The 27,260-nt window shown below is 40.9% G+C and overlaps 1 protein-coding gene across 1 annotated transcript in view; it reads right to left on the bottom strand.

Annotated features, from left to right (window-relative positions):
- Positions 1 to 478: 478 nt before the first annotated feature.
- Positions 479 to 27,260, bottom strand: part of LOC126335876 (alpha-amylase 2-like) — a 48,170-nt gene continuing 21,388 nt past the window's right edge. Inside the window, exons 4-11 of the mRNA XM_049999348.1 lie at positions 24,733 to 24,848; positions 19,592 to 19,719; positions 19,388 to 19,510; positions 19,007 to 19,128; positions 14,003 to 14,219; positions 9,774 to 9,892; positions 9,539 to 9,694; positions 479 to 493 (exon numbers count right to left, since the gene is read on the bottom strand). Coding sequence (XP_049855305.1) covers positions 479 to 493; positions 9,539 to 9,694; positions 9,774 to 9,892; positions 14,003 to 14,219; positions 19,007 to 19,128; positions 19,388 to 19,510; positions 19,592 to 19,719; positions 24,733 to 24,848 — 996 coding nt within the window. The remainder of the gene's footprint in view (positions 494 to 9,538; positions 9,695 to 9,773; positions 9,893 to 14,002; positions 14,220 to 19,006; positions 19,129 to 19,387; positions 19,511 to 19,591; positions 19,720 to 24,732; positions 24,849 to 27,260) is intronic.

Here is a 27,260-nt window from a genome sequence, read left to right as displayed (position 1 = left end):
TAATTTCTCTGGTGTTTTCGAAATTTGCTCTTAACTATATATCCGCTAACTGCTAATTACTTTCTTTGCTTCTTGCGAGATATTGAGTCCGTGAGGTCTTTCACTGCAAAAACGCTGCTCAAAATACTTTGTGACATAAACAGGTAAACAGTATACTACTTAAATATTAGGCTAGGTTAGTGCAGGTAGTTTCATAAGTGAATTAAGGGTTTCGTATTGAGTTTCATTTCTCAATTACGAAGTACGTACTGTGTGAATCGCATATATTTTTACTAGAAATTTCAGTTTGGTAAGCTTTTGTACAAATGTCATCATGTGTTTAATAATATAGTAATAATGCAGATTCCAAAATATTTTATTGCCAATATTAAAATCCTTACAATGCTTCAAGAAATAATATGTAATCTAAAGAACAAGATCGAATAGTCCATGATGTTGAGCGATGTCGCTGTAGAAGTTATTATCATGTAGGAATGCTTTAAGCAATTTTGGCCTGAAAATAAAAAAATAGTATTTTAAAAAGTCATCGATGTAATTAAACAGTTCTACATTTACTTGAAACCTTGGAAGTTTCATTACAGGTGACGTATTAGCAAAATTAAGTATATAATAAACGTATATGCTGTACTGGAACGACAAGATAAAACTCGTACCAGCACACAAAAATCCGACAGGACCAACATCCTATATATCTTCACAACCAAAAATCGCACATGCTTTATACTGCTCCGTTGAGCACTACTTTAATGGGAGAAATTACATTTAATGGAAAAAGATTTAAATAATCTGTGCCTTTCCTATTTACTCCTACTTCTTTGTTGTAAATCAATTCCATAAATCGACTACTGTTTCAAGATTCCACTCTGTCGGCCATACAGCATTATATTGTCATAAGAAAGGAGCTACATGTGGGATGCATTTATCGTAAACCTTTCAACGGCTATACGGAAAGAGGTTTTCATCAAGAAGGTTGGTGTATCAAACATAGGATTAATCAGAAATATATTCTAACAGCAAACAATGCTACAACAACACTCTTACATTATGGAAGGCACATGGAATTTCCTAATTCTGAATATGGTATGGAAATTATAAAATATGAAAATGGAAATCCTAAGGATGGGTCTAGATTATATGAGGGTCAATGAAGTGATATGGAAGGAAAACAAGAATATCTGGTAAGACGAATACAGAGTAATATCAACAGCTGAAAGTGGCGTAATGGGATTGCTAACAGGAAGATAAAGCATTATTGTGAAAAGTTCAGTTATTGAATAATTCTGATCAGAATACACAATCAACCAATGCCAACAATTACAGTTCAATTACATGCCCATATCTCAGTTATAAGATATTGCGTCTGTAAGCACTGTAAACGTTCACTACACATTTTTAACATCTTTGGAAATGAAATTTTCGATACCATGATTTGCAATTGGATCTCTACCCTAAACTAGTCATTGAATGAATGTTGTTGTTATGTTGTTGTGGTCTTCAGTCCAGATCCTGGTTTGATGCAGCTCTCCATGCTACTCTATCCTGTGCCAGCTTCTTCATCTCCCAGTACCTACTGCAACTTACGTCCTTCTGAATCTGCTTAGTGTATTCATCTCTTGGTCTCCATCTACGATTTTTACCCTCCACACTGCCCTCCAATACTAAATTCGTGATCCCTTGATGCCTCAGAACATGTCCTACTAACCGATCCCTTCTTCTGGTCAAGTTGTGCCAAACTTCTCTTCTCCCCAACCCTATTCAACACTTCCTCATTAGTTATGTGATCTACCCATCTAATCTTAAGCATTCTTCTGTAGCACCACATTTCGAAAGCTTCTATTCTCTTCTTGTCCAAACTATTTATCGTCCATGTTTCACTTCCATACATGGCTACACTCCATACAAATACTTTCAGAAATGACTTCCTGACACTTAAATCTATACTCGATGTTAACAAATTTCTCTTCTTCAGAAACTCTTTCCTTGCCATTGCCAGTCTAGATTTTATATCCCCTCTACTTCGACCATCATCAGTTATTTTGCTCCCCAAATAGCAAAACTCCTTTACTACTTTGTCTCCGACTTAATTCGACTACAGTCCATTATCCTCGTTTTGCTTTTGTTGATGTTCAGGTTATATCCTCCTTTCAAGACACTGTCCATTCCGTTCAACTGCTCTTCCAAGTCCTTTGCTGTCTCTGACAGAATTACAATGTCATCGACGAATCTCAAAGTTTTTATTTCTTCTCCATGGATTTTAATACCTACTCCGAATTTTTCTTTTGTTTCCTTTACCGCTTGCTCAATATACAGATTGAATAACATCGGGGAGAGGCTACAACCCTGTCTTACTCCCTTCCCAACCACTGCTTCTCTTTCATGTCCCTCGACTCTTATAACTGCCATCTGGTTTCTGTACAAATTGTAAATAGCTTTTCGCTCCCTGTATTTTACCCCTGCCACCTTTAGAATTTGAAAGAGAGTATTCCAGTGAACATTGTAAAAAGCATTTTCTAAGTCTACAAATGCTAGGAACGTGGGTCTGCCTTTCCTTAATCTTTCCTCTAAGATAAGTCGTAAGGTCAGTATTGCCTCACATGGGTTCCATTATTTCTACGGAATCCAAACTGATCTTCCCCGAGATCGGCTTCTACTAGTTTTTCCATTCGTCTGTAAAGAATTCGGATCAGTATTTTGCAGCTGTTCTTATTAAAGTGATTGGTCGGTAATTTTCACATCTGTCAACACCTGCTTTCTTTGGGATTGGAATTATTATATTCTGCTTGAAGTCTGAGGGTATTTCGCCTGTCTCATACATCTTGCTCACCAGATGGTTGAATTTTGTCAGGACTGGTTCTCCCAAGGCTGTCAGTAGTTCTAATGGAATGTTGTCTACTCCCGGAGCCGTGTTTCGACTTAGATCTTTCAGTGCTCTGTCAAACTCTTACGCAATATCGTATCTCCCATTTCATCTTCATCTACATCCTCTACCATTTCCATAATATCATCCTCAAGTACATCGCCCTTGTATGGACCCTCTATATACTCCTTCCACCTTTCTGCTTTCCCTTCTTTGCTTAGAACTGGGTTTCCATCTGAGCTCTTGATGTTCATACGAGTGATTCTCTTATCTCCAAAGGTCTCTTTAATTTTCCTGTAGGCAGTATCTATCTTACCCCTAGTGAGATAAGCCTCTACATTTTTACAGTTGTCCTCTAGCCATCCCTGCTTAGCCATTTTGCACTTCCTGTTGATCTCATTTTTGAGACATTCCTTTTTGCCTGCTTCAGTTACTGCGTTTCTATATTTTCTCCTTTCATCAATTAAATTCAATATTTCTTCTGTTACCCAAGGATTTCTACTAGCCCTCGTCTTTTTACCTACTAGATCCTCCGCTCCCTTCACTACCTCATCCCTCAAAGCTACCCATTCTTCTTCTACTGTATTTCCTTCCCCCATTCCTGTCAGTTGTTCCTTTATGCTCTCCCTGAAACTCTGTACAACCTCTGGTTCTTTCAGTTTATCGAGGTCCCATCTCCTTAAATTCCCACCTTTTTGCAGTTTCTTCAGTTTTAATATGCAGGTCATAACCAATAGATTGTGGTAGAATCCACATCTGCCCCTGGATATGTCTTACAATTTAAAACCTGGTTCCTAAATCTCTGTCTTACCATTTTATAATCTATCTGATACCTTTTAGTATCTCCAGGGTTCTTCCATGTATACAACCTTCTTTCATGGTTCTTAAACCAAGTGTTAGCTATGATTAAGTTGTGCTCTGTGCAAAATTCTACGAGTCGCCTCCCTCTTTCATTTCTTAGCCCCAATCCATATTCACCTACTACGTTTCCTTCTCTCCCTGTTCCTGCACTCGAATTCCAGTCGCCCATGACTATTGAATTTTCGTCTTCCTACACTATCTGAATAATTTCTTTTATTTCATGATACATTTCTTCAATTTCTTCGTCATCTGCAGAACTAGTTGGCATATAAACTTGTACTACTGTAGTAGGTGTGGGCTTCGTATCTATCTTGGCCACAATAATGCGTTCACTATGCTGTTTGTAGTAGCTTACCCGCGTTCCTATTTTCCTATTCATTATTAAACCTACTCCTGCATTACACCTATTTGATTTTGTGTTTATAACCCTGTAGTCACCTGACCAGAGGTCTTGTTCCTCCTGCCACAGGACTTCACTAATTACCACTATATCTAACTTTAACCTATCCATTTCCCTTTTTAAATTTTCTAACCTACCTGCCCGATTAAGGGATCTGACATTCCACGCTCCGATCAGTAGAACGCCAGTTTTCTTTCTCCTGATAACGACATCCTCTTGAGTAGTCCCCGCCCGGAGATCCGAATGGGGGACTATTTTACCTCCGGAATATTTTACCCAAGAGGACTCCATCATCATTCAATCATACAGTAAAGCTGCATGCCCTCGGGAAAAATTACGGCCGTAGTTTCCCCTTGCTTTCAGCCGTTCGCAGTACCAACACAGCAAGGCCGTCTTGGATATTATTACAAGGCCACATCAGTCAATCGTCCCGATTGTTGCCCTTGCAACTACCGAAAAGGCTGCTGCCCCTCTTCAGGAACCACACGTTTGTCTGGCTTCTCAACAGATACCCCTCCGTTGTGGTTGTACCTACGGTACGGCTATTGTATCGCTGAGGCACGCAAGCCTCCCCACCAACGGCAACGTCCATGGTTCGAGGGGGGATTGAATGAATAGAAGGTAAAAATTTGCAACTTTTACTGGTCTTCCTTCTATTAAAAAAATAAAGTCTAATCAAAGTATATGACGGTACAGAACGTATAATGCAGTACTTAAACAAAGATGAGAGTCTAATTGCTGCTCTGTATTAGTGGAAGGTACAGCAGACAGGAGAGAATGGGCTTGATAGTGGGAACGAGACAGGAGAAACGCTAATAGACTTCTGCAACAGCCAGTAATAGCAAATATGCTGTTGGAAATCAAGAATGAAATATTCTTGGGAAAGTCCAGAGGTACAACATACTTACGAGATGAGACAGAGGAACTGTAAGAAAAAGAAAGGCACTCGACCACAATCTAGAAACAACGAAGAGTGAAACTTATGAGAATTATCGGGAAGAACCAAATTGGAATTAATTGGTTCTCCAAGGCTAAAGGAACTGCGATAGTAAATCCTAGACAGAGATTTCAGTTGACGAGAAATGGACATCTCTAAAAAGAGAAATTACAGAAGATGGATAGATATACATTGACGGAAAGAAACAGCAACACCAGTTGTGAGACATAAATAAAAGTGGGTGGGCGTATTTATACATCTGAAAGATGATCTCTGTTCAGCTATCGTGCCACTCTCATAAGAGCTACTCTAGTAGCGCTGCTATGAGGACGGAAATCAGCGTTAGTTATCTTCAGACTGGATGTGGCGTGTCGGTGTTACTCAACATCTCATAGAGTTCGAACGATGGCGTGTAACAGGGTTGAAAGAAACTGTATGTTCCTTCTGTATTATTGCAGAAAGGCTTGACAGAAAGCAGCCACGGTATGTGATTGCTGGCAGTGACAGTCACAAGAAACTACGGTCGCAAAACACGGTCGAGACAGAGTGGAGGTCTGTTGTGTTTCATATTGAAAGTTGGTTCTACCTCTGTGCAAGTGATGCGGTATGTTGGTTAGAAGGAGGCCAGTTTGGGGTCTGAAACCATACTGTCTGCTTGTTACACACTGGACCTATGCCCCGTTCTTGGGTGCGATTTCGTATGACAGAAGAAACACTCTTCTGTTATCCCAAGCACGCAGACTGAACTCGGTGCAGGAAAAATGTTATTGTTCAACCTGTTGTGCTGCCGTTTACGAACAGCCGAATATATCCCGTCCATATGTCACTACTGTAACCCAACACGCTCTACAGAGTGTCATACACTAATGGCCATTAAAAGAGCTACACCACGAAGATGACGTGCTACAGACGCGAAATTTACCCGACAGGAGGAGATGGTGAGATATGCACATGATTAGCTTTTCAGAGAATTAACACAACGTTGCCGCCGGTGGCGACATCTACAACGTGCTGACATGAAGAAAGTTTCCAACCGATTTCTCATATACAAGCAGCAGTTGACCGTCGTTGCCTGGTGAAACGTTGTTGTGATGCCTCGTGTAAGGAGAAGAAATGCATACCCTCACGTTTCCGACTGTGGTAAAGGTCGGATTGTAGCATATCGCGATTGCGGTTTATCGTATCGCGACATTGCTGCTCGCGTTGGTCGAGATCCAATGACTGTTAGCAGAATATGGAATCGGTGGGTTCAGGAGGGTAATACGGAACGCCGTGCTGGATCCCAACGGCATCGTATCACTAGCACTCGAGATGACAGGCATCTTATCCGCATGCCTGTAACGGATCGTGCAGCCACGTCTCGATCCCTGAGTCAACACATGGGGACGTTTGCAAGACAACAACCGTTTGCACCAACTGTTCGACGACGCTTGCAGCACCATGGACTATCAGCTGGGAGACCGTGGCTGCGATTACTCTTGACGCTGCATCACAGACAGGAGCGCTTGCGATGGTGTACTCAACGACGAACCTGGGTGGACGAATGGCAAAACGTAATTTTTTCGGATGAATCCAGGTTCTGTTTACAGCATCATGATGGTCGCATCCGTGTTTGGCGACATTGCTGTGAACGCACATTGGAAGCGTGTATTCGTCATCGCCATACCGACGTATCACCTGTCGTGATGGTATGGGGTGCCATTGGTTACACGTCTCGGTCACCTTCTGTTCACATTGACGGCACTTTCAACAGTGGTCGTTACATTTCAGATGTGTTACGACTCGTGACTCTACCCTTCATTCACCCTGCGAAACCCTACATTTCAGCAGGATAATGCACGACCGCATGTTGCAGGTCCTGTACGTGCGTTTATGGATACAGAAAATGTTTGACTGCTGCCCTGGCCATCACATTCTCCAGATCTCTCACAAATTGAAAACGTCTGGTAAATGGTGGCCGAGCAATACAACAGTCGCTACTCTTCATGAACTATCGTATTGTGTTGAAGATGCATGGGCAGCTGTACCTGTACACGCCATCCAAGCTCTGTTTGACTCAAGGACTAGGCTAATCAAGGCCGTTATTACGGCCAGACGTGGTTGTTCTGGGTACTGATTTATGAGGATCTATGCACCCAAATTGCGTGAAAATTTTATCACATGTTAGTTCTAATATAATATATTTGTCCAACGAATACCGGTTTATCATCTGCATTTCTTCTTGGTGTATCAATTTTAATGGCCAGTAGTGTACGTTGCCTTGGTCTCATCCATCACCAGACCTGTCTCCAGTCGACCTCATAGGGAGCATCATCGGACGACAAGTACAGCGTCGTCCACAGTCAGCAGTAACTGTCCCTGTACTGACCTAATAAGTGCAACAGTCATGGAATTCCATCACCTGCACAACACAATGCATGCACAATTACATGCTCACATTCTGGCGGTTACACAAGTTATTAATGTACCATCATTTCACACTTGCAATGGCTTATCTTGCATATCAACCTACGATCTTGCAATGTTAATATTTACATGCGTTACCTGGTACAGGTATTCCCGAAATTTCGATACACTACATTAATTATTTTTTGTGTTACAATTTTTTCCGTAAGTGTATTTGCAGGAAGGTAACTGTGCTGTGACCTTGAGTTATCAGAAGAAACCTGTTGATCGACGAAAGAAGGAAATGCAAAAATAGTTCGGGAAAATACAAGAATAGCGCACGACAAATCACTTAGAAATGAAATAAATTAGAAGTGCCGGGAAGCCCAGGCAATGTGTCAGCAGGAAAAAATGAGAATAAATCGAAAAACAAATCGTTGTCGGGAGTACAGCTTCAGCATACATAAAAGTCAAAATAGTATTAAATGAAATTAAAAGCAAAGACGTCAACATTAAGAGTGCAATAGGAATTCCCCTGTTTAAGGCAGAGTGAGCGAATAGGTGGAAAGAACAACCGGAAGACCTCTCGAGAGAGACAGAAACTCTCTGATGACGAGGTAGAAGAATAATTGAGTGAATATATGGTGGAAAAGGTGTTATGGTATCAGAGAGTATGTGACAAAGCTTTGGAACAACTGCAATCAAATAATGCGGAAGGCAAGGATTATATTACACCATACGTAGGATTTGTCGACGGTAAAAAGAATCAGACATTGTAAAATGGTGCTACATGTACGAAATTCTGAGGAAAATACATGTAAGTTAAACGGAGAAATGGGTAATACTCAATAAGAACAAGAACCAGTGTTCATTCAGTGTATATATCAAAGAAGCAATGACGGAAAAGTTAGAGAGATTAAGGAGTACACTTAAAATTCATGGTGAAAAGATAACCACTGGTATCCACTTATGTCATTGCTGTCCTCTATGAAAGTAAAGAAGAAGTGCACGACCTGTTGAAAGTAATGGACAATCTAATGAGAAAACGCTATGGACTGAGAGTAAATCGAAGAAAGACGAAAGTCATGGGAAAAATTAACAATGGCAACAGCGAAAACCTAACATTAGAACTGGGGGCCTTGAAGCAGACGAAGTGAAGAGATTCAGCTATCTCGGAAGCAAAATGGCACTTGACGAACAAAGCAAAGAGGAGATAAAAACCATAATATCACAGGGCAATAGGGAATTAATGGTAAAAAAAAGTGTTTTACTATCAAACATCGGCCTTAACTCGAAGCAGAAATTTATGGGTACGTTTGGAGCACAACAATGTAAGGAAGTGAATCATGGACTGTGGAATAATCGTAAAAAAATTAAGCGGTCCAAATGTGATGCTGCAGGGGAATATTGAAAATTGGTCGAACTGATCAGAAAAGAAACGAGGAAATTCTCCACGGATGTAATGAGGAGAGGAACTTGTGGAAAACATTGACAAGAAAGAGGAACAGGATGACAGAATATGTGTCAAGACATTAGGGAATAACCTCCAGGATACTAGAGGGAGCTCAACAGGGGAAGACAGAGACTGGAATGCTACTCTGAACTGAAGAGGTTGGCGTAGGAGAGGATTTCGTGATGGGCTCATTAAACTAGTCAGAACGCTAATGAGTAAAAAGGTCATATGTGCTTTGTTCCTGTAAAACACAGTCAATAGCGCTATAGTAAAGGCGCTGTAAAATTTTTGCAATGAAATTATTTGTAAAATAAATCAATATCGTTCTTGCTTCAAGTCTTAGAAATAACTCATCCAATGCTTCTGAACTCCGTCACGTATAAGGTCCATCATAGTTTCATCAAAACGTACCTGAGAGAAAATGTGTACTATAAACTAAGTCCCACATCTTCCAAACTACCTTAATGTCTTATCTGTTTCCAAAATACTTGACTGACGTACGAATATGTGTCTAGACTTAAGGAAACGTTTTTGATTTTTAGTTTCCAAAATCTTTCTAGTCACAGAAATAACATCTTCCAGAAGCAGTACTGAGGTGTCTGTTTGCCTTACAACATATGTGCTTGCTAGAGCTGTTGAACTTACTCCTGTGTGGATGGCAACCACGCCGTCATCGGCAGACGTGAGGATCTCGATGTAGGCCGTACCGTCACCATTGACGGTGATGGTGGAGCCGGTGCAGCTGTTTCCGTTCACATTACCAGATATGACGTCACAGTATTTACCACCCGGCAGACCAGTCTGTCAGAAAAAAGGTATGTATTACAGTCTATGGCATGGTTTTGGCATGGGAAAAAAGCGAGTAATAAGGGAGACAAACCTGGAGAGTCTGCTTCAGGTCGGAGTTAGCTTCGTTGTTAATGGCAATGAACCCGGTGTTTCCTCGAGAGAAGGCTATCTGATATCCGCCGTTGTCCCACCAGTTCGCCTTATCAGTCACTGCGAACATTTTTGGGAAATCTTATATTCTCTGGATTTATCATAAACTTGGTACTTCTTCTTACTGTGCATATAAAAAACGTAAACAATCATACTCTTCACTATGCTACAAGGTGCGTATAGACAAGCTACACGGCACGTGCAGTGAAATATTTAGCATTTGTTAGTAAAAACCTAACGGCTTCAAAAACAAAATGGTGAAGTTATCTCTTGAAAGAACAAACCAGATCTAATTACTACATGATAAAATCTGAAAACATGCAGCACACTATAGCAGTTAGTTACTGCGGTAGTATTCAATTTGGAAGGTAACGTCATCTACAAAGATTTCTAAGACGATAAGGAATGTAGGCTGTTTGTTACGTAATAATGAACTGATGATATTCGGCACTCAGATATACGATATTCGCATACTGTGAAGTATTACCACTTAATCTGAGACAGAAGGACATTAATGAACCGTAGAAAGAAAGTAATATCTTATTATCCACTCTGTGACTTACGCATCGTAATACAAATATAAAATTAGCCCTCACAGATTAAAAGAAAATTCACATGCATAATAATTCACTCTACAACCAAATACATATATTTTTATTGCAGTAGTTAAAATTATATGGACGCCGTGAAACGAACCGTAGAAATTGCTCCAACATGCAAAGTCATTGTGTTCATATTCAGCGACTGCGACAGTGTCTCATTTTGAATAATTTACCGTAGATTTTGCTGCCGGCATTCCGCAGAGCCACTTTTCGGAAGTTGTCCTTATATGTATAACTTCGACTAACTTGTATACAGGGTATGAGCAGTTGTTTTGAATGCAAACCATTGTTTGTATGAACATCACATAAACGTTTTATCGTTAGTGGCGTTGTGGTTTGAAATAAGTGTAAAACGCACACATAGGTACTTTATCCTATTTAAATAGTATAATTGTGAAAACAACTTCTACTTCACCCTCTACCTGAGCGAATCTTATCACTGATAACCTTTCACTTCGAAACTTAATCGCACTTCTGAATTTTTATTTCATTATCGTCATTACTGCTTCTACGTGTAAGTTGAACAATTTAGGGAAAAAAGCCAGAAACACGTCTTACACACTTTTTAATCCGAGAACTTCTCTCTTAACCTTCGATTCTTCGGTCTTGGTCCTTGTACATATTTTCTATTAGCATTCCCCTCCATCTTAATCTATTTTCCTGACCCGCACAGATAGCCGGACCCAGATAGCCGGAAGCATTAACGTGCCGCTTCCAGGACGAAGGTAGGTGAACATGACCTGCACCGAATCCGTCTCGCGGATTAACGACGATGGGTGGTGAGCCAGCTAGCCTGATTGTGATGTTTAAATGTTCCTCACATACCCTTCGGTAAATACCGGTGTAATACCTACGTCCCGCCTCAGATACACGATATGGGAATATGTGGCAAATGTTTCCATAGTTGCACATCAGATTTACTCTAGACGCTGACAGTTGGGGTACACAGATTCCGCCCTGGGTTGGTGAGGGAGGGGGGAGGGAGGGGGGGTTAATAATGTACCGACGATCACAGATGTTAAGTCCAGTTAAACCCATAATTAACATCGCCTATTTTCCTTAGTATTCCAAACATCCAGTTCCCTTATTGAGTTGTCGAATGCTTTTTCTAGTCCGGCAGTATTATGAAAATGTATTGATTTTTCTTGAGTCTTTTGTCCGTTATGAGACGAAACGTCAGAACCACATCTCTGTAGTCTTTAGCTTCCCTAAAATCCAATTAATGGTCTGTTAACAAATACTTAATTTTATTTTCCATTCATCTGTACAATATTTTTGTTACCAGCTTGGATGCATGAAGAGTTAAGCTGCTTGGACGATTGTTCTCACATTCAGCTTTATCTAAGCTTGTTTTCTTCGGGATTGTGAGGGTGATGTTCATAAGCAGGTCCGACAGCGTGTCATCAGTCTCAGATTTTCTACACTGACATGAATAATTGTTTTGTTTACTCATCTCTTACTAATGTGAGGAATTCCTTTGGGATGTTATCTGCCACGTTTGACTTCAGGTTACCTATGTTCTGTCAAACTGTAACTTTAATAGTGGTTGTTGTATCTTTTCCATTGCGACATCAATTTCTTCTTCTATGACATCACCAAAACAAATAATCTCTGGACTTGCCACATTATCTCTGCTCTTTAAGTGAAATTGCATACTGAAGATTGGCATACATCTGACAATTTGATATGAAGGATTGCCTGACCACGCCTGAAAGAAATAACTCAGTTTCCCATTTTTGACGTCGCTTTGGTGCACCTGACATTGTTTGAAAAACCATTAAGCACTTTTACCCGTTCCTGATGCAAATGAAAAGACCGTACACAGGGGTTTTTATTGTAGTCTTTTGCCCGAAGTCTGAGTTTGCCCCTCACTGCTCTAGTCTTCCCTGGGCTCATTCCTCTCCAGTTCGAAATATCTATTGCAGTCTATCCCTGTCATATGAATCTGAATATTTTATTCAAGCCTTGGTCATTGGCAACAATGTTTACTTCCGATACGTAACTTAATTTCCAAACTCACGAATGCTTGATACGTATCAACGATCATCTCTTTTAATTAAGTTTAGCCATAAATTTATTATTTTCACATTTCGATTCAGTACTTCTTTATCAAATACTTGATCCATCCACCTAATCTATAGCTTTCTTCATTCTTCTTCAACGCCATGTTCCAGTTGCTTCATTTCTACTCTTGCATGTATTATTTATCTTCCATATTACACAACCGTACGAGGTTACTTGCGAGGCAAATAACTCCAGAAATAACTCGTTATATTTAAATAAATATTCTACGTCAACAAATGACCAGAATTTCTTTTGTTGCTTTTCCCAGTCTGCATTATATCTTATTTCCTTCGACCATCGACAGTTACTCATACCTTTCTCCGTTTGGTCATTTTGTTGACAGGGAACCTGCATCATTAATAATATTTCATGAAGCGTTGATTAACGAATCTGTCAACAGCTACAGTACGTATGTTTGGCGACTAGTTTCGTATCAGCAATTTCATTTTGAAGCCTGCACTGAGGCTGCACTGAAAGTGTTAACAACAAACATCAGAACGGCAAGAGATGCATTATAAAATGTTAGCATACCGACTGTCACAATCCACATGTGCCTCTTAGTTTGATTTTGACTTGGTAAGATTCCACTTCGTCTCCCTGAAGTTTAACTCACTTTCCAAATTGCTCCTTGGTTTCCTTTACTGTTTGCTCACTGAACAGATCCAGCAACATCAAGGCGAGTATACAAACCTGTCTTACTGCCTTCTCAACTACCGCTTCTCTTTTGTGTCAGTCAATAATTATAACTTCTGTCTCCTCTCTGTGCAATTTTCAGATACTTTATCACTCCCTTTATTTCATCCCTCTTACCTTCAGAATTTCATAGAGTTTCTGCAACCAACATCGTCGAAAGCTTATTCTATATCTAAAAATGTTATTGCAGGAAATTAGCTTTCCATCAGTCTATCTTCTAAGATAAGTCATAGTGTCAGCATTGCCTCTCCATGTCCGCTTTTATCGGTCACTCCATTCTCCCACAGTGCGTGCTAGTATTTTGCAACGATTACTTATAAAACTGATAATTCGCTGCAATTTCATACTTATCAGTAGCTACTTTTTTGGAACTGGTACACAGAATGCACGTGTCTGCGATTTTAGAACGTCGCAGAAGTTAGCGTTAAGGACCAACGTGAGAAACGAATTTTTTGTTTAAAAAATGTCGGTGCCAGATGGGCGGCTTCCAAATTAGTCAGACAGACAAACTGTGATTCTATGTTCGTTACAACGCTAATCATGATAGAAGCATTAATTCCACAAGTTCGTAAAGGTTGCAATTCTCGTATAAATATCTACACACTTCCTCAAAAATTACATGTTGCTGAGGGATCTGTGGTATCCAGAAATATAGGGACGTACTGACTTGGACATGTTCGTCTCTGACCGGGTTCACACACAACCATCTATGGAAGTAAATGCAGGCAGAAGAACAAACGAGTTTTTGGCAAAACATGCGTAATTGTTATTACTACTTCGTTGCTTCTACACTAACTAAAATCTTACTTACGCCCTGCGTTGTTCCTGAAGCCAACCATGTTGTAGATTTGTCTCCAGCGGTGCTCGCACACCCACGGCCTAGCACAAGAATCGTCTGAGTTGATGGTGGGAGAGATGATGTTGTTATTGGAGTCCTGTGGAGGTCCGTCCTTGTCGAGATTGAATTCGTAGCTGGACATCACTCGGGGGAAGCCGTAAGGCCACGCCAGCATAAAGGCTGTCGCCATCTGTAACGGTGGACAAGGCAATAAAACTATACACTGTAACAGGGTCTGTTTTGGCAAGTACAGAATGTAAACGAAAATAGTCTTTCTAACGTCTCCTGAATTGTCAGTACACAAATTTCATAAAATGGTAATAACAATTATGCGGTAACTTACACGGCAATGCATCAGTACAGTTACTAGAGTGAACATTGTTATAAAGATTTCGTCTAGATTTTTGTAGGTGTTTACGCTCGTCAAGACGCTGCCAGCACATATGCTTCTCTTTTCGAGGAGCAACAAATGTGTTGCTTTGGTTAACGCCTACAATTACATCGACAGGTACACACATACTTCGCAAGTCACTCGGCAGTGTGTGACTTCAAGTGAATGAAAATTAGCCACTCTCTGCTCTCTGACGTATGGAGTATGCCACTGTAAGTTCCCCAGTCTCAGTTACGTTATTCTCACAATCCCAAAACGAGATTATCCTGGAGGAAGCAGAACGGTTGCCTGGTGTGTTTCAAGTAGAGGTAATCAAAATTTTCCAAATAAGGTTTCCTAAGAACAGTGTTAGCATTATAAAACGATTCTCATCTTTCAGTCATGGCAATTTCCTCTACACAGACGCTGAATGTATCTCTCAAATCATCTACGTGCTTGATAGCGGGGGCTGTGTCGAAGGGACTGGGAAGTTTTTTAGGTCAGAGGGTCTCAGGAAACCACAGAAAGTGCGTCCGTCTAAAAGGGGGCAGATAAAACACAGTAAGGTAGTTTTAGAAACGATCGGTAGTGTAGTTGTAACTTGTCGTAGCTGTAGGGAAAGAACCTGAGCTCCAAGCCCCAATAGCCGAAATAGTTATAGGAACAGAACGCTGGTTAAACCTGGAAATAAGTTCAGCTGAGTTTTTTTCAAACGACCTAACAGTGTTCAGAACGGATAGATTAAATACAGTTGGTAGTTGAGTAATTATTGCTGTCAGAAAGAGTTTATCTTGTAGTGAAACTGAAGTAGATAGGTCCTCCGAAGTAGTATAGGTAGAAGTTGCCACTTGATAATCGGACTAAACTATTAATTGGATCGGTTTACCGATCCCCCGGCTGAAGATATAGTTGTTGAACAGTTCAAAGAAAACTTGAGTCTCATTTCAAATAGGTAACCCACTCATACAATTATAATCGGTGTGACTTCAATCCAAACTCGATATGCTAGAAAAATTATACATTTAAAGCCGGCGGCAGGCACAAAACCTCATCCGAAATTGTACCGAACGCTTTTTCAGAAAATTATTTTGAACAACTAGTCCATGAGACCATTTAAAGCGTAAACGGTTGCAAAAGCATACTTGACCCCTTAGCAACAAGTAATCCTGGATAAATAATGAGCATCATGAGGAATAAAGGGATTAGAGACCACAAGGCAGTTCCTGCTAGGCTGAACACCATGACAGCCACAACATAAAAAAGACACGCAAAGTACATCTATTTTAAAATCTGATAAAAATGCTCTTAACGCCATTTTAAGAGACAGACTTCACTTCTTCCTGTCTGATCATGTACACATAGAAAAGATGTCGAACGATTTCAAAGAGATGTTATCGACGGCAATTGACAGATACACATGACATAAATTAATAGGTGGTGGTACTGATACCCCATGGTACACCAAACGGGTCAGAGTTCTGTTGCAGAAGTAACGAAAAAAGCATGCCAAATTTAAAAAGTACGGAAAATCCCCAAGATTGGCAAACTCTTCCAGAAGTTCGAAATACAGTGCGTACTTCAATGCTAGATGCTTTTAATAATTTCCACAAAGAAACTCTGTCTCGGAAACTTGCTAAAAACCTAAAGAGATTCTCGTGATACGTAAAACACATCAGTGGCAAGGCGGAATCAATATCTTCACTGCGTGATAACAACGGTGAAGTCGCTGATGATTGTGCCACTAAAGCAGAGGTATTATACGCGGTTTTCCGAAACTGCTTCACCAAAGAAGACGATGTAAATATTCTTGAAGTCCAATCAAGAACTACGGCCAAAATTAGAAACATAGAAGTACATATACTCGGTGTAGCAAAGCAGCTTAAATCACCTGTAAAGCCAAGGCCTCCGGTCCAGATTGCATACCAGTTAGTTTCCTTTTAAAGTATGCTGATACAACAGCTCCATATTTATCAATTATACGCAACCGCTCCCTCACAGAAATATCCGTGGCTAAAGACTGGAAAATTGCTGAAGTCACACCAACACCCAATAAAGGAAACAGGAGTAATCCCCTGAATTACAAGCCCACATCACTAACGTTGGTTTGCAATAGGGTTTTGGAACATATACTGTGTTCAAATATCATGAATCATCTCGAAGAAAACACTTTATTGACACATGGCCAGCACGGATTCAGAAAATTCTCATGAAGTACTTAGTGCTATCGACAGGGGATGTCAAATTGATTCCACATTTTTAGATTCCCCGAAGGCTTTCGATAACGTTCCTCACAAGCGTCTTCTAAACAGACTCCGTGCCTACGGACTATCGCCTCAGTTGTGGTTTCCTGTCAGAAAGGTCACAATTCGGGGTAATAGACGGAAAGTATTCGAGTAAAACAGAAGTAATTGTCGGCGTTTCCTAAGGAAGTGTTACAGGCCTTCTATTGTTCCTGATCTATATTAACTACATAGGAGACAATCTGAGTAGCCTTCTTACATTCTTTGCAGATGATGTTGTTATTTATCGTCTTGTAAAGTCATCAGATGACCAAAACCAATTGAAAAATGAATTAGATAAGATTTTTCTATGGTGCGAAAAGTGGCAATTGATCCTTAATAAAGAAAAGTGTGAAGTTATTCACGTGAGTACTAAGACCGCTAAATTTCGATTACACGATAAGTCAAACAAATCTGAAAGCTGTTAGTTGAAGTAAATACTTAGGGATTACAGTTACAAATAACCTAAATCGGAACGATCACATAGATAATGTAGTGGGTAGAGCAAACCAAAGACTGCGATTCATTGGCAGAACGCTTAGAAGGTGCAACAGGTCTACTAAAGAGACTGCTTACATTACTATTCTGTTGTATTGCTGTACTGTGTGGGATCCGCATCAGGTGGGACTGATGGATGACATAGAAAAAGTTCAAAGAAGGGCAGCTCGTTCTGTATTATTGCGATATATAGGAGGTAGTGCCACAGACATGATACGTGAATTGGAGTGGCAATCATTAAAAGAAAAGTGTTTTCGTTGCGACGGTACCTTCTCTTGTAATATCAATCACTGTTCTCCTCCGATTGCGACAACATTCTTGTAGTACCCACCTAAACTGGGAGAAATGATCATCATGATAAATAAGAGAAATTCGGGCTTGTACAGAAAAAATTAATGTGTTCGATTTTTCCGCGTGCCATTCGAGAGTGGAACGGTAGAGAGACAACTTGGTCCATTGAACCGTTTGCCAGGCACTTAATTGTGAATAGCAGAGTAATCACGCATATGTAGATGTAGACGTTTGAGAGGATACAACGTACCATCCTGTTGTGGTCATTTGCTATGTGAGAACGGAGGAGGCAGCCTTTTGGAGTCCTAGAAAGAGAGTGCATCTACTATCTGCAGCATATTGTAAGTAGAGGAGAGATAGTATTTCAGATGAGTGACATTTAGGAACTAGCGTTGTTATTCGATCGAAGAAGAGAGGTATGAATACTAACCACCATCCGCCAGTTTGCTTGTCACAGGAGGGACATATTTTGTTATGGGGGCGAATTCCAAGTTTTCCAGGAAAAAATACAATGTTAAAAGAACTTCACGTAGACCCATCATACAGGTGTGCTGATAGTGTAGCATAAACAAGGGGTCTCTTGAATGATGTCGGGATAATCTGGATTAATCATCAGTCACGAGGGGGTACAAGGAGTTCTAAATAATAATGACGTAGTTCACAACTTCCGTGGTGGGTTTTTTGGCAGCAGACATTTTTGGGGAGAGTAAATGAATGTCTTCCAGTAGAGAAACAACTAATTCAGTTTCGTGCGTGACCTGTGCTACATGTTTTGAACACCACCTAGAAGATGACATAGGCTCACACCTCTATTGTGGTGTAACAGGGGGAAAGTAACTGGTTAACGTGTTCCATTTGTCAGTTATCATTCTCTTGGGCCATTACAATCAAAGTTGAATGTTTTTTTTTTTCGGATTCCTCTGTGGACCAACCACAACGTGCATTAACTTTATAAGGCAACTGTTCGGACGTCGATGTGGTCGTCCACCTTCGGTGACGGAGTCTTATGGTAATTGTTCAACACTGATAACGGTTATCGCTTAATTTATTCCTCCATTCTCAGCTTGTAATTACTATATATAACGTGTTTTTCCCCATCAAACATCTTATCGATTTGTGGTAGCTGCGAGTAACACAATTATCAAAATAATTCCTCATTCAGTTATTCTTCCTCCACGTTTTACTAAGCGGCAGTACACTGCTACTAGAATGTAAGAATGTTCAGAGGACAGCTTCTTTCAATTTTGCCTCCTACATAGAAATCCAGAAAATACAGTGCTCGTTCAATGCTGCCTAAACAGGGTAGAGGAAACAATTGCAGGAAGGCTTAAATAGGTGATTTAGTCGACCAGAATGTCCAACTTCTAAGGAAGTTCCAGTGTTCTGAGATATCCATGCAGAAAATTTAAAGTCTTTTACAGTTATTTTTTGAAGGTAGGTGCGAAAAAGTCTGTGATTCTTTTAGATTTTTAAAGGTTGTTTTAATCAACTGACAGAAGGCGGACTAGACTGAATGGTGTGGAGAACATCAGTGCTTACCTTGTAAAGCCTTGGTTCCCGGAAGGTGAGGACGTCACCACCACCACCGTGACCCCGCTGGTTGTCATGGTTGTCAATAAACACCAGAGCGTTGTTTCCGTTAACCATGCCCCACGCCTCACCTGAGAAACGATAGATTGTCTGATTTCAAACCATGCGATAACTATTAATTACTTGAGGGTCTACTCTGGTTGAAAGAAAGTGAAAAATAAAAAAGTAGAAATGGGAGTACACACTTTCCTCTATACTATAGACTGCTGAGTAAAACAACTGTTTTCGGACAACTAATAATGACTCTGTAATAAGGCTCCCATGTGAAGCTATCAACAGCAGAACTGAAATGAAAGCTACAAAATTAAACTTCATATCATTATTTGTTACCGAAGTTGTACAGATATTTCATGAGGTTCTTCCTCCGGAAGCATGGTGCAAGCTGGGAACCATACGTAAATTCGCAGACTCTTCCCATCCCGATGTATTCCGTTTTCTTTACTGCTTCAGTGCCTGCTACAAAATATATAGACTTTAACCAATGTGAATCAACTACCTAATGACAATATTAGTAAGTGATTCGGTTTTGCTTACCAGGGTCGATCACTTCCTGATAAATAAAGGGCCTCTTCCCGCTGCCGAAGTAGTTGCTATTGAGATTGCTCAGTGCACCATAGATCTTGGCAAGATTGTTGGGCCACATGTGCTTTGCAGCATCGATCCTGGAAGATAAGAAGTCATCGTACACCCACCTGTAAAGGTCTATATTTAATTTCTGGCACCATTAGCAGGAAACGCAAATTATCTCCAAGCAGTGTGCCTATGAATTTCTGATTGCGTCAAGGAACTACACTGAGGCCATCACATTACGGCAGACAGTTCCGCTGAATTATCTGCACTGTTGTGGTACTCAATCCATCAACCACTCACTATCCACGTCAGATGAAACCAGTACACGCAGTAGCGGTGGAGTGTCTCATCTATTTCTGTGACGTTCATTACGTCGAATCACTTATCAACAGCACATGTTTTCTGTAAGACCAGAAGCATTTGCTTTAATTTATTTGGCCAATTTTGTTACCTGTTTCCAGTATTCAGATCACCATCTCATTTTTAAATACTATGGAACTTTATTTCTCAACGCCTACAGTGCGCAATTAATGATCTAACAGGAGCACGAGGACATGCTCTAAAGTAGTGCCTCCAATTTTTTTATGTAGAAACGTTTAAAGATTTTAAAACAAAACAAATATTATTAATCTATTACATCGTAATTTTTCATGTCAACATATCTGTTTCTCAACAGTCACCCGAACATATTACTCCCAACGACAGACTAATTTGTTGATACTGTCACTGTAACATGTCTGATTCTATTGGCGGTGCCATAACCGTATCTCTGCTTGCACCGCTTCATCAGTATCAAAGTGAAGTCTTCGAAGGTGCTCTTTAAGTTTTGAGAACAGATGAAAATCAGATAGTGCCAAGTCGGTAGTGCGCACATGACGACCGATGCCAGTGGAACAAAGGCGTAGGCTTGTTGCAGCTGTCGCAGAGCTCGTGTGTGGTCTGGTTCAAAAATGGCTCTGAGCACTCTGGGACTTAACTTCTGAGGTCGTCAGTCCCGTAGAACTTAGAACTACTTAAACCTAATTAACCTAAGGACATCACACACATCCACGCCCGAGGCAGGATTCGAATCTACGACCATAGCGCTAGCGCGGTTCCAGACTGTAGCTCCTAGAACCGCTCGGCCACTCCGGCCGGCGTGGTCTGGTATTGTCACACTGAAGGAAAGGATGCCCTTTATGTGAACGAACTTTTCGAATCAGAATGTCGATTATAGCACAGTCTCACGCACCGAGTCTGTTACATTACACGCCGACACGCTGCGGTTTGGAGTCTTTTAAGGCAGAAGATTGAGAATTTGTAGTTGTGATGAAAACGATGTAGAATGTAATAACTTTTTTTTTTTTTAGAAAACTTTATGAGTTTTCACATAAAAATTCCGGAACTACTACTTTTAACCACTCCTTCGTATCAAAAGGTATTTCGTGTATGTTCTATGTTTTCGTTATTTTGTTATACATGCATCTCGCAAACACCTGTTGTGTCTATGAAGATCTTCACGGTGTGTCAATGGAAAAAATATTTGTGGCTTTCTTGCCGCGTTACCCGTAGTGTGAGCACGACGTTTACGAAAATCTAGTGTCTCTTCCCAGCTTCTGAAGACATGCCGGTGTCTCCCACTTATACAGTTACCGACGCCCGCTGATACCGAGTAAGTTTGCAAGGAGACCAAACGCTAAAGGATATGAGTATCTTATTCACCCTCCTGGTGTACAAGGTCTGAGCACAGGATAAAGCCTTTGTGCAGGGTCGGGAAAGTGTTCTAAATGTTTGCGTAACTTGTACCTGAGGCGGAACAAGGGCACGTGCCACATGTTTATCTAATGGATGTGGAAAACCGTCCGAAAACCACATCCATGCTGGCCAGCAAACCGATCGGTCACCGTTAATCAGCCAGACAGATACGATCCCGTGCCGGCATACCTCCCAGTCGCGGAAGCGGCTCTCTCCGACGCATTTTAACAGGGGCCTGGCCGGTTGTTTTCGTAGCTGACCAGTCACATACGCCATCCACTCCTGTCCTACATGATACAAACCGCCGTCTGTCACGTCCGTTTGCTTCTAAACTTGGTTGCTAAGGTGTTATTAGGGCTGTTTATCTACCTGAGGAAGTAATATAATTACATACATAGTGGTCCAATGTATTATTCAGGATACGAGACAGAACTGATTAAAAGAGTTAATAATGTTATATGAAATTTTATGTAATATGGTCCAACAGCAGTTATAATTTTTTTAAATGAGGTCGCGTTCAATTTATACGAATCTTCAGTCCATACATGTGTTCTGCTGTTTGCTTCTTCACTGTGTTAGATAATGGACTCCAGCGCAATCTCTTAGTTACTTTCATAGTTTTCAAAGGACTCATGACAAAATTAGTGACGTAAAAGTGACTATTATAAAATCAGTTTTAATTTACTTTTCTTGGCACTTCCAGACTCAGTAAGTTAATCATTCAAAACCGCCATGTGGACTGAGGAAATCAACGCAACTAAGCATCATCCGTTCGGTAAAACACCGTGTCCCACTACAAGAAGAAGTACGAAACTGCCACTGCCTGACCTTAGGGCGGGTGCTCGAGTCCTACCACTTGAGTCGGTGCAACCTCTGGTTTAATACGTTTGCGATATGGGGGCGAGCATTATCATGAAGCAAAGGCAGCCCTTATCGCGCACCATTACGCAACGACCGTTTTCGACGGACATAGTGCCCCAGAAACATTCTTCATTCTCAGAGAGACGTCAACCGCTGATACATCCTTCAGCACGTTGGTTCTATTTGCACACATTTGGTAAAAACGTTGTCGCATGCACTTGCGTGGGAAACACCCAAATGCTACGCTAATCCCTTGCCATGCGGACGGTTCGAGCCGCAGCGTCACAAAGAAGTTCCCTTTGTCAAAAATGGCTCGTATGTTCGCTATAATCACTGTCCACTCATTTGTCTTCCACCTACATTCATTCCTTACTGCGTCACATGTTCCCAAGACCACCAGGAGGCATTCAACGTGGCGGTGGGCAGTGGTCGTAAAGTTTTGGCTCATCAATGTATACGCTGCAGCAACAACCTCAGACGCAAAGTTTTAGGTCACTCCTGATAATTTAGTAACCGATTGGCCAACCAGCGACCCGTGTGCCGCATCCAGCCTGCGACTAGTTTCCATCCGACCAGGGGGAGAAAGCCCAGGTGAGGCAGCGTTACTCTCGCATTGTACTCCACCAAAGATGCATTTTCGGCTATTTCCGGCGATGCTGGCTCTCCTCGGGATTGCAGTTGATGACACTTGCCTGTGAAAAGTGCCGCTTACGAAACCATTTCGTTCCCAAAGCATATAAGCAACATTCGAATGTCGTGCCTGGGGCTAAAATTCGGTAAGTTACTCCTTTTCTCTTGGCGACTGGGATTGCCAATCTCATTCCCATATTTGGTTTCGCTATTATTTCCCATATTAACATTAGTCAATAATTATTATCCGTTATGGATCCATTAGAACACTGCAGCTGTTGCAGCTGAAAGTAATTTATAAGGAATTATCTGCAACCAGTACCTTTTACAGGCATCTATTTTTCCATAATGACGTTTCAGGGAACCTGGCATCTCATCTTCAGTTGTTTACATTTACTTTCATCACCTGAATATTGTTTCTTTACTAAAGCTGTTGCAGAATTTAGCAATTGAAGATTTTTACACAGGTATTGTAAAAGTGATGAGTTAATAATGTCCACGACTCGTAAATAAATATAAGCTTCTGAAGATGGGGTGGACGTAAAATGATAGTACTGCCAAAAAAAACGTTTGATTTGAGGCGTGGGTTGATGGGAAAGGTGGAGGCTCTTATATCGAGCTTAAGTCTATGAATCAGGACGCCATGTAATCAAAGGTTGTGCGTGCCTGTTTAGTATTATCGGACGAAGGTTGGCACATTTTTCACGATAAACGAGTAGCGATCTTAGTTCATAGATCACTGAGAACCCTTCCGTTGGCGTCGTGAACGACCGCTCTCACATGCATCTAGTACCCGGCTACCCGATACGGCCCGAGGATCGGATTGTGTGGGATTGTCGGAGGAGCTTATATGAAATAATCAGAGGGAAGCTAATCGCATATTACGTAATAGTTGTTACTTCTCTTTTTGGTGTACCGATCAATACAGACTCTTATCGATAAATAAAATGTACCGTTCATTAAGAATGCACAAACTGTAAATTCTCTATAAGTTTCTACTAAACTAACACAGATGTTCAAGTGTATTACAAGAAGAATTCTTAGTCACATCACAAAGACACTCTGACTATACACATAGCTAACAGCTGGACCAGTTTTCAAATGTCCCGCTCGAAGAGTGCGCTCTGTGCTAGCATTTTGAGTGCTTGGGAAGCAGCATTAAATATGTGTTATACATCGTTTTTGATACTCTCTGATGTAAAATTACACGAAAGACCGATGAATGAAAAAAATATTTGCACTTTCATGTGCATTTAATTGTGTGAGTGTTTATCAGAACTGAAAGACGTAATCTGAAATTTATCTTCAAAGGACATAGCTATGCGGGATTCTTGAAACTTGCACTATGGTGCGTGCTAGAAACATTGGCAATTCCTTTCCTTATAAGGATGGGAAAGGTCGTCCGTATGAACGTAACACTGAGAAAGAGATTGCACAAGCTGAGAGCATCGTTCCGTTACATCATTTAACTGGTGTGTTGAATCCTACTATGTCGGGGCTTCGCATAGGTCACATATAGTGGTTAAGCCAGCATTTTCCAAGTCTTCTAGACCTAGAGACTGCTAAAGTAGTGGAAGACTACCCCAAAGTTTAATTTCATTTACTTAGAAAAGTATAATTGTTGTTTGTTCATTTAGGACTCACTTATGATGGTTACGTATTTGTCAGACATTCAGCTAGTGCAAACGTTGTTCTCAAGCAGTGCCTCATTTGAAAAGTAATTACAGATTGCCTACATCAATATGTTTCAAGTCGTTGTAGGATTTTCTAGTGTATACACTTATGAATGACCTGACTAACTTAAATATTTATCTTGACACAAAGTTGAAATTTGTCCTACTGATACAAACAGTTTTCATTAAAACTGATTGGAACAGTACCTGAACCCAGCAACACCGATACCGATGAGCTTATTCATGTATTCTGTGATCTTCCCACGTACGTAATCTGATCCATCGTTCAGATCCTGAAGTCCAGTCAGTTCACAGTTGCGAACCTGAAAGTAAGACATAACAAAACAAAATCATGCTTATGTTTCATTTATTGGTTTCTGTCGTCCTAAATTGGTCATCGAAGTGGTGTAAAAAGGATATGTAAGAAGTGTAGCTGACACACTCAGTTAGACTACTGGTTCTATCCGTCGTAAGAAAGGTGTATGTTAAACGAGACGTATGGTTTTCATGTAACTTCTGCTTAGTATTAATTTTTGATCTGCATTTAGGAATCATATGAAATCATATTTTCAAGAAAACTATAGAAAAAATACAGACTTTCGAAGATTCCTTCGACTATAAAAAAAAAGACAAGTGTGAACAAAGAGAGAGGTTTGCTAAATCACTTCGTACTCTCAGAGCTTGTCGATAGATTCTCTTCGTTGTAGTATTACGAAACAATTACTCTGGTCTTCGATGTTTTCCCTACAGTATCGAAGAGGGGTTTTCTTGTTCTTGCCTGGACACGGAAAGTAAGTAAGTCTTGCAGCACTGTTCTTCATGGTGCGAAACTTCAGAGAGTATCATAGAGGCAAGTAAATTGAAAATTTTGAAATTTGTGGTAAGGTCTTATGGGACCAAAGTGCTGACGTCATCGGTCCCTAAGCTTGTAGACCACTTAATCTAACTTAAACTAACTTACGCTAAGGACAACACACACAACCATGCCCGAGGGAGGACTCGAACCATCGGCGAGGGGAGGCGCGCGAACCGCTGCAAGGCGCCCTAGATTACGGGACTACCTCACGCGGCAAATCAGTGGACACCAGATCGACGATTCTCAGTCAAGTCTTTCATATCCAATTTTACTAAAGTTTGGTACACTGATGAGCCATACCATTCTGACCACTGCTTACCGTGACGTTGGATGCCGATTAGTGGCGTTCTGGGCACGTGACGCGGTATCAAAAGTATGTAAACGGAGCAGACACCCTAGCAAAGATACAGGCTGCAAATGGGGAAATCCATTGAGGTTAGGGACTTTGACAAAGGGCACATCATTATTACGCAGAGCCCGTGAACGAGTATTTCGAAAACGTAGACGCTAGTCGAATGTTCAAGTACTGCTGTCGTGAACATCTACTGAAAGCGGCAGAAGGACTGTGAAATTACCACTAGGTGCTAGATGGTAGGACGTCCACGACTCTTCACAGAACGTGAGGATCGGAGGTTTGTCTGCTTCATAAAGTAGAATAGATGATGATCTGTGAAATGTCTGCTGAAAGAGCACAATACTGGTGCACGCCCAACTACATCGGAACACAGAGTACATGATAAATTGTTGAACATGGAGCTCCGCAGAAAACGACACCTACGTGTTCTCATGTTGATCCAGAGACAGAATCAATTAAGATTGCAGTGGCCTCAGCACCATCGGGATTCGACCGTCGATCCATGGATACCCGTCGCCTCTTCGGGTGAATCACATTCTTGCTACACTAAGTCGATGGTCGTCTCCACAAAAGCCGCCTCCGACGTGAACGGCTTTTCGAAACGTGCACCGCACCACGGACACAGGATGGTGGGAGCAGTATTATGCTATGGCAGACCTTCTCCTGCACTTGCATGTAACCTGTGATAGCAATCGAAGACCGCTAACAGCTGCAAAGAACCTGCGTGCCTTCATATTTGATGTCTTCCCCGAAGGCGATGTAATTTTTCAGCAGTGTAGCTGTCTGTGCCTCGGAGCCAGAACCGTGCTATAGTGTTTTGAGGAGCGTTATAGTGATCTCGCGTTGATATTTAGACCTTCAGATTCGCCTGATGTAAATCCTGTGGAACCCACCTGGCTCGCTATCGGGCATCATCACAGCGTACGCAAAACCGTTATTTACGTGAATAACAAGACGTGCGCGTGGGCATCTGAAGCCCCAAGCTTCCACAAACGTACCAACAAACTGTGGGATCCCTGATACGCAGGATCAGTGATGTATTTCGATCCTAAGTCCGAATAGTAAGCTATTAAGCAAGTCTTAATGTTTTGGCTCATCAGTGTATTTGCATTTATTACTCTTATTTCCGAATGATTTTGAATTGATCTATGGCATAATATCAACCAAATAATCAAACCCAGTTATGCAGCTTTAGACGGAGAAATAGCTTGCATCGGGAAGAAATCAGCAGAGCAGTTTCATACTTGCCGAGTATATTCGAAAATTTAGTGGAAAGGAGGTAATGTGAGAATGACAAGTTCAATGGGACTGTAACAGGATATAAATACGTTTAAATATCACTGTGTCATGTAGTATATTAACATCTTTTCTCCAAGCAGGAATTGCAATGGAATAATGTGGAGTATCGCACTATGACTAGAAATACACTATCTGATAGAAAGTATCCGGACATTCCCACGTAAGGCGAAACTGCTCAGTACATATCATGAGAGACGAACCTGAAAGTACAGTATCAAAAGTAGT

The sequence above is a fragment of the Schistocerca gregaria genome, chromosome 2 (assembly GCF_023897955.1).
Source record: "Schistocerca gregaria isolate iqSchGreg1 chromosome 2, iqSchGreg1.2, whole genome shotgun sequence".
NCBI lineage: Eukaryota > Metazoa > Arthropoda > Insecta > Orthoptera > Acrididae > Schistocerca > Schistocerca gregaria.
This window is presented reverse-complemented; position numbering and strand designations above follow the sequence as displayed.